At 38.2% G+C, this 8,377-nt stretch overlaps 2 protein-coding genes across 2 annotated transcripts in view; both read right to left on the minus strand.

Annotated features, from left to right (window-relative positions):
- Positions 1 to 3,531, minus strand: part of LOC129163816 (uncharacterized) — a 4,110-nt gene extending 579 nt beyond the window's left edge. The window contains exons 1-6 of the mRNA XM_054742683.2: positions 3,194 to 3,531; positions 2,263 to 2,933; positions 2,099 to 2,144; positions 1,584 to 1,675; positions 1,126 to 1,236; positions 725 to 1,001 (exon numbers count right to left, since the gene is read on the minus strand). Coding sequence (XP_054598658.1) covers positions 725 to 1,001; positions 1,126 to 1,236; positions 1,584 to 1,675; positions 2,099 to 2,144; positions 2,263 to 2,933; positions 3,194 to 3,235 — 1,239 coding nt within the window. The 5' untranslated portion in view covers positions 3,236 to 3,531. The remainder of the gene's footprint in view (positions 1 to 724; positions 1,002 to 1,125; positions 1,237 to 1,583; positions 1,676 to 2,098; positions 2,145 to 2,262; positions 2,934 to 3,193) is intronic.
- Positions 1 to 7,789, minus strand: part of LOC129152183 (galaxin) — a 26,776-nt gene extending 18,987 nt beyond the window's left edge. Inside the window, exons 1-5 of the mRNA XM_015951457.3 lie at positions 7,631 to 7,789; positions 7,525 to 7,557; positions 6,117 to 6,150; positions 4,950 to 5,029; positions 4,250 to 4,372 (exon numbers count right to left, since the gene is read on the minus strand). Of these exons, the coding sequence (XP_015806943.1) occupies positions 4,250 to 4,372; positions 4,950 to 5,029; positions 6,117 to 6,150; positions 7,525 to 7,557; positions 7,631 to 7,664 (304 nt within the window). The 5' untranslated portion in view covers positions 7,665 to 7,789. The remainder of the gene's footprint in view (positions 1 to 4,249; positions 4,373 to 4,949; positions 5,030 to 6,116; positions 6,151 to 7,524; positions 7,558 to 7,630) is intronic.
- Between the last annotated feature and the right edge of the window lie 588 nt (positions 7,790 to 8,377).

Consider the following 8,377-nt stretch of genomic DNA (forward strand, 5'->3'; position numbering starts at 1 on the left):
CTACACGATTGGCTATAACTGCAGAGGTATTTGAACTGTTTTCATATGTGCCTTCCACTTAAGGGACCAAAAGTAATGGGACAATTGGCTTCTCTGATGTTCCATGGCCAGGGATGTGATGTTCTTGTATTTAGTTAAGCAACTCCTGACAAAAACAGCAGGATAAATTTTGAAGTGTTTTGGGCAATATATCTTCTCATATTCAGCCAAATGCTTCAAAACTCATTAAGCAGCACTTGACGGTTCAGATGGACAATCACTCAAAGCATTCTGCAGAAGAAACCAAATAGTTCTTAAAGGACAGAAGTGGAGTGTTATGCAGTGGCCAAGTCAATCACTTGACCTGAATCTGACTGAGCAGCATTTCATTGCTGAAGACAAAACTGAAGGGGAAATGCCTCAATAATAGCTGGAATTTAAGACTGTTGCAGTAGAGGCCTGACAGAGCATCAGCAGGGATGAAGCCCAACATCTGATGTCTCTGCGTTCCAGTTTCAGTAATGATTAATGTTCTGTCTCGTTACTTTTGGTAACTTAACAAGTGGGGGGCACACATGCAGACTGTTGTAACGCCTACAACTTTTAACTGATTTGGATGCAAATACCCTCAACTTAAAGCTGACAGTCTGCTGTGATAGCACATCGTGTTTGTTTCAACATCTCCAAGTGCACTTTTTGAAACATGATTAAAGAGTGGTTGTATAATTTAGATTTGTTTTAGTACCTCCACTGTGTCTGGAGCATCAACTGGATTCTGGTGGAGTCCCAGTGTCCACAGTTGTTGTGGGGACAGATTGCTCTCTGTCCTTAGAGGGTGGTTATCCCAACCCTGTCTAAAGACATCCAGATCCCTCTGCAGACGTGGAAGAAATGTATGTTGGGCACAAAACATGTGGACACTATCAGATGGATCCAGAAGGCCTTCATCCTCGAGGTTGTGAAGGGTTTCATAGTGCACGCTTGAAACAGCCATCCACACATCTCGCCACAAGCGCTCTATTCTGTTCAACATGAAAATATGCCAACGTTTTCAAAATTGTACACAAAAATTCACTGAATTGAAAAATATATATGAAATTTTTTCTTATTATTTCCATGGGACATTTATAAAAATACTACACATACCTTTGGTTGTGAACACTCTTGCCTGACAGAAAACTTCCTCTTCCACAGCCCCGGATAGTGAACATGCATCTTGCTATTCCAACATTTTCCACCCCTTGATCCCCTCGAACTCTGAAACAAAATTAAACATTGACAGTACAATTTTTTGAAATCTAAAAAAAAAATGTCACTCTTAAAATTTATTGCAGCCTTTGTGTTTTTAATATAATTTTACTTTAGACTGGTTATTAGAAGTTTATTGTTTTGGTTTTTCAACAGTGTGCAGCTCTGTATGAAACACACCTTTCAAGAATTCTAAATGTCTGAACCATTTAAACAAGAGTATGGGGATTTCTAAACAATTGATCATGTATAGTTTACATATTGCATGCCAAAATAATTACACTGCTAATCAAGGGAAAAATCATATTTACAGATCAGTACAATCATTGTGAAAATTAATTTTGTGTAGATTTTACCTCAATGGAAAGCCATACTTTTGTACAGCCTCCAAGAAGAAAGCAAGTGCAGTTGTTGCTCTGTTGTTAGCAGCAGCACCCAGGTACATGATCTAGAGATGTAAATTTCATTAAGTGGAAACTTTGTCAAGTCAAGTTACTATAATTAAAGATAGAAACATGTTTATCAGGTTTTGTAGCTTGGTACATTTATCTTACATTTATAAGGACAAGAAAAAAAGCAAGCTACATAATTCCCAAGGTAGCAAGCTGCCTTGAGATGAAGCAGTAGTTGTAATCAACCATTCACCCAAATGCAAAGGGTAAAAAAAATCTATTTAGCAACTTGAAGAATTACTTTATCAAGCATTTATAGTCACCAAATACTGACAAACCTAAACATATTAGGACAATTTTGTTATACAGAAGGATCTCTATATTACAGTATATGGTAAGTTTTATGGTAGACCAAAACACCAGTATTTCACATTTCAATTAACATCTCATTCAGCTCAATTTTGAAAGAGAAAAATAACCTTTCTTGAGTACCCATCTATCCCTCCGAATATCACCAGGCCAAATCTGTAAGAAGAACAACAAAAAACAACAACTAGGGTATTAACATGTATAAAACATAATATAATTCAGTATATAGCAGTATTGTCAGACATTATTAGATCATAAACCAGCATCATCCTACCTTATTAGTTTATGATTTGTGTCTATATGCATCAAGTAAAGAGGACCTTGCACTGAATATGTCCTTCGGGCCACAAATCCCAGCCTTGTCATTCTTGAGAAAATACCAGCAGAGTCCACACGGTGCATCGACGAGTACACTCTCTTCCACTGTACATGGTGGCCCATGGCTTGAAGCAACCCTTTCATCATCCTGTATCCAACATGAGGTGTTCTTGTCTTTATAGATCTTACTAAATTGTCCAGCTCTTCATCACTTGTTCTACTGTAGCACTGCTTTATGGAAATGCCATATTCATGCATACGACGTTTCACTGTCCTCACAGATATTCCAAGAAGTTTTGCAATTTGGGGTATTGATAAGAACATTTCTGTCAGTGTCTGGAGCTGTACAGGAGATACATTGTAATTTGGCCGTCCCAGTTTTCCTTCTGACACTGACATCTGAGAGGGGGTTTGTTCATTGACGTCCTCCATACTGAGCACAGTTGACAGCTCTATCAAAGCATTCATAATACTTTGAGGGATCTCAACCTGATCGGACAAAGATCTTAAAAGGACTAGCTCATGGTCAATAACAAACTGCAAATAGTCCACATCGAGGGGTTGTCTGTGCATGACCTGGGAAACTTTTTGCAGTAGTCGCTGAAGCATCTCTCTTTTTAGCTGCTCCTAAATTAGATAGAAAGAATTTGACGTTACTTCACTAACTTTGTTGTTCTCCATGCTTACAGATCAACTTGGACGTAAGTTTCAGCCGAAAATGATAGCGAAGCGTTTCTGTTGAGTTATTGTAGCATTTCACCAAAAAAATTAAATAAAAAAACACAATAGCTTAAAATTAATCTTACTTTAAACCATAACAATAGCCACTTCGTAAATCCTTAGTATTCACAGACTGCAGTGTAACTTTTCCAAACTTAAACACTCACCTGATTGTTCGCACCAGCAGTGTTGTCGGAAGACGACGCCATTGTTCACTGAGGCACAACAGCAGCACCCACGCACGCTACTTTGAGAGCATGGGAAATGACCACTTCTCACATAGTGGTTGGGAAAACTTCTCATAATTGATCAGTCACGGCGTAATTTGTACACATTACTGACTGAAAGAGGTTTAGTAACTGAGTTTATGAGTTATGCATGACATGTTCTCCAACCATTATCAAATAATACAGTGCAGGAGGTGTTTGATAAATTTTGTTTATTCCCAGGTTTTCTGAAGGTAACATGAAAAATGGACCGTCTTCAGCCTCTAGCGGCATGCTGTCACTCATGATTCCCCGCCCCTCTCTGTGTAGCCACGCCCACCAGGCCAAAACAGGGCCAGAAGTCTGTAACTGAAAAATACAGATCCGAAAGTGAAAAAAATAAATCTGAAGCTGAAAGAAAAATCTGAACCTGAAGAAATTTTTTGTACATTAATTAAAAAGATCTGAATGTGAAAAAATGTAATCTGAGACTGACTGGATTTAAAAAATAATAATAATTGAAAAATAAATTACTGACAATTTTTTTTAGTAAAATTTACTCAGAAAAGTTCAAAATAAAAATACCATTGGGGTTTAAGTTCTTACAAATATTCCAAACGTTTGATTTTTTTTTAAATCCAAGGCTTTCTTTTTCAAAGTTCACTCTAAAAATGTGACTTTTGCTTTCAGTTTACATATTTTCGATTTCAAATTTTTCTTTTAACTACACAAACATTATGGCCCTTATTTAAGCCCATAGAGCCCCCTGCTCCACTCTCATTGTTGAAAAAAATCTTATCAATCGCATTGAATGACCAGTTTATCAAATCCATGGTTAGTAAAAATTGTTTTTCAGAAGAAATGCAGAGAAGCGCTCTGTGGGCAGACAGGACAAAGAGCCATGGGAAAAAAGATAAGGGAGCGAAAGAGGGAAGCATCTGTACTCCTCGAGTGCCTGAAGAATGATGTTGTAAAAATATGTTTTCCCTTTTTTTTGTCATTTATGGATTATCTTACCTTGTCCACAACACTTGGCAAACGGTGAATGTTTGATGTGCAGTATTTGTTTACAGCAGATTTGATTAAGGGGGTTGTACGCCTCCAACCCACAGCATTGAGACATGCTTTCACTCAGACCTTCTGTAACAGTAGCAATGAGACAAAGTTTAGTCAGCAAATGCAATTGTGTAACAACAGGAAGTGAAAGGAGTTTCTGCAGAGAGACAAAGGTGAATGGAAATCTAAAAGTTCAACACAGGTTTGACTGAAGAACGTGGAAGCCTGAAACATGTTGGTTGTTGCTCGAGGTAACAGACTTAAAAACTGTTTCAGAAGTGTTGGAACATGTAGGATTGTGAACTCTGACGACAGATCTGTCATCATCACACACTGGTGAAATTACATATCTGCATATGACTGATTGCAATGGGGAGCTGTGAGCTGCAGCAGTGGCTGCGCTCAGGAACTAGTTGGAGGTTTAATCCAACCCCTGAGTGTCATGCAGGGAGGCATCGGGTCCCGTTTTTAAAGTCTTTGGTATGACCCAACAGGATTTGAACCCTGATCTCCCAGTCCTAGTGTAGACACTCATACCACTGGTCCATTGAGAATGTGTTTTTGGTGGTTTAACAGTAGAATATAGAATAAATTACAGCTGGATAAATCTTGATATCAGCCATGTGTTGCAGCTACAGTGTTTACAGAGGAGAAGTGTCACCTGTTAAATTCTTTTCTCCACAACAAGTTTCTTTATCAGGTTTGTAAGATTTTCCACCACATTGGGCCTCAGATGGGACACTACAGGATTGACAGAAAAACAAAGGTGAGAATCGTAAATCGTGAGCCTGATACATTTCAGAAAATGTGAAAATAAGGAAGCACAGAAACTTGCTTCCTTTTTAAAGCAGTAAGCAGTTCTGCCTTTTGTTTTACTGCCCTCTGATGGACTTTAGCAGTAGGAAACCTCTACGAACAGAGTTGATTTTGGGGTTTTCTTTAACAGAAACGTGCAAAAGTTTTAGACTTTAGACTAAAAAATTCTCAACTTGTGAGTCAAAAAACATAGTGATTGCTTTATTTCACACTAAATGAAGTATTTAGTATTCCAAGCTGAGCTGCAAGTCTTTGTGATATTTACATAAAAGAATTGAGTTTTTTTCTAAAAATTTAAACATTTCCCAGCAGCATCAGGAAATCATTTACTGGCTGGTATGTAAACATAAGTGTTGCGCCCATCAAAATTAATATTTGATTTATTTTAATTAAAATATAGCTTTTAAAGGAAATACTGTACCTTCATTCTGCACACCTCTAAATGCCCCGTGGAGGTATTATTTTTTTAAATATAGCGTTTATTAAATTGTTCCATATTCAACCTTTAAAATGGACCATTCCAGTGGTAGTCACAGTGCTGTTTGGGATCACAGTGAGTACCGCATTACCACAACATTACTGACAAACTCAGTTGAAGTTTACACAAAACAGATCATTTATCTACTCCCTTTGTATAAGAGTTTCTGAGATCTACACTTCAAAGGCTTGAAGCTTGTATCATTCTTTAACATCAACACAGAGTTGTTTTCTTTCAGTCTCAAGGACAAATAATTGGTCTCTACAGTAGAATGGGAGTCACATCTGCAGCTGGACAACATTTGTCTTCCCATTATCACTTGATCTGTCACATTTTCAAAGGAATCTGCAGGGCTGAAGTAGCTATAAATAGCTGGCTGCTGAATCTACTGCCAAATGTAAGAAAACTTGGCCATATTGTTAAATATTTGCTGAACACACACACACACAACAATAAAAGCATACACCCAAGCTTCAGAAAAGAGGGAGAGCTCCTGGCAGCATGCATCAGTGGTTAGAAGAAACAAGAACTTACTTGTTATTTTGAGATTGTCCATCAACTCTGGTCTCTGGAAGAAAATGTAAGATCCAAGTTATTCTGATCACGTGGCAAGTATTTTAGATGCAAATTTGCCAAATTGCCTTCCATAATAAACTAGAGTCTGGACAATGTTTTTTGTTTTTTCATATTCACAATTCCTCTTTCTTAAGAGTGCATGGGGCACATTGAGCAACACAGACGCCAGATATTTACGTAACCGACATGCACAGACCAGTACTGTACTACTCACCATCCACCGGAACAAAAACAAAACATACAGCATCAAGCTGATCAAGAGGAGAATTAACTGAAATATATTTGCAATTATAAATAAATAAATAAAACGTCACAGCGGCTCTTCAAACTTCAATTGTGCTTATTAAAAAAACACTCAATTACAGAAGCAAGAGAGAATAATAATGTTGTCAATCCACGTCCAGAGACGATCAAAAGGTTTGTTATTTTTTATTTATTTATATTTTTCATTTTTCCGGTTGTGATATTTCTGTTTACAATCCAAAACCAACAACATTCTCACTGATTCACCCAGCTGAGTAATCATGCATGAAATTCGGGGCGGGGCTGCAGGAATGTCCTGATTTATGTTTTGGTGAATGAAGTCAGCATTTCTTTGGAACGAGTTCAAAAATTCTAGTTTAGATTTTATTTATCTCAAAGGATCAGCAAGATGCATCTTGTCTCCAGCAGCCTGCTCCAGACAAACATTCACGACTCCTTCTTCCAACTTCCAGTTCTATTGCTCAGTTAGATTGTTGTCAAGTCAAAATAAAGCGCCGCCAGTGAACACGCACACACCCAAACATCCGGAGCGCACGTGCGCACACGCACACAATCAAAATAAAGCGTGGGGTATACTGACCGCATCAGAGTTTCTCACATCATTAGCATCATGGCGGGAGTCAGAGACATGGTGCATGCCTGCTGCGGGGTCAGGAGCGTAAATCCACCCATTCTCCCGTATTAAAGTGAAGTTCCGCTGTGGAAAACCTGCTCTCTGACATTTAATAGTGTCATTTAGACCCTCATGAAGAGAGAAGCTCCCTGCATTACAAGAGAGGCGCACGACGTATACATTCTGATACGGTGACAGAACCTCACAAGACCCCACCCCCCAATCCCTCACATCCTACTTTTTCCTCCTGACACCCGAGAACCTCCTCAGGTTCATGTACCAAGAGAAGTCACGGTGGCAAATACATGGTCATAATGTTTGTGGAAATATGCATGAAACTAAATAATAGTTGCAACTTTTTTATTATAGATTTCAAATTGCGAAAAGTTTTCCTCAAGAGCTTGGAACAAGAAAATACCATTGTCAAATGAGCCTAATTCATTATTAATGAAATAATCAATCATCCAAATTAATCATAAGTGAACTTACCGTAAAGGATGACTAGACCACACATCAGCCAAGCTGAAACAATAGAAGCAATCACTATTAAAAGGTTTCTAGTGTTTCTGTTTTTGATTAAAATCCCCTGACTCACCCAGTCCAAGAGCCTGGAGAGTGACCATCTTCATCCGGATTTGCAGCTTGTTGCTCACACATGAATCACACACAGGCTTTTAAACACTTTGCACCTCCCACGTGATAGACCTAAAAATATGGCATTTATAAACAAGGAGTGCGGGTCCATACATGCATCAAAAGTAAGACATCACTGAAAGCTGTCACAGCCAAAGCTTTGATTCAAGATTTCATGGATCGATGTGACGCGTGTGTGATGGAAAAAGATAAACTTTTATTTTAAAAGACTAAAGGAGAATTAATTGACTTTTTTTCTCTTTTCCTTTTTTGTTAATTTAATCTTTTTTCACCTCTGACCATCCGCGTTCTGACAGCAGGATCTGGCATTTAAACTTCTGGTTTATCACGTTTTACGTGTTTCTACCGGAATTTTCTTTGTTCAGCCAGATCGTTTGTGTCGTTATCTTTTGTTGATTGGCTGTGTGTGTGTGTGTGTGTGTGTGTGTGTGTGTGTGTGTGTGTGTGTGTGTAGTTTAATGTTTTCACTTTTTAACTAAAGACATCGGTTATGAAAAGTGGGTGAAAGTGACACATGTTGATTTTCAATCCATTTACCAAAAACTGGACCGTTTTTGTGTTTCTCCATCTAATTCTTCTGATGTCCTATATCTTTCTAAATGTTATTCTTCCTCTCACATTTGGTCAACGGCGTGTCCAGATCTTTTAAAATGGGATGGCCCAAGTGAGGCACTGCTTTGTGCATGGG

Source organism: Nothobranchius furzeri, chromosome 13, assembly GCF_043380555.1.
Source record: "Nothobranchius furzeri strain GRZ-AD chromosome 13, NfurGRZ-RIMD1, whole genome shotgun sequence".
NCBI classification, from domain to species: Eukaryota; Metazoa; Chordata; class Actinopteri; order Cyprinodontiformes; family Nothobranchiidae; genus Nothobranchius; species Nothobranchius furzeri.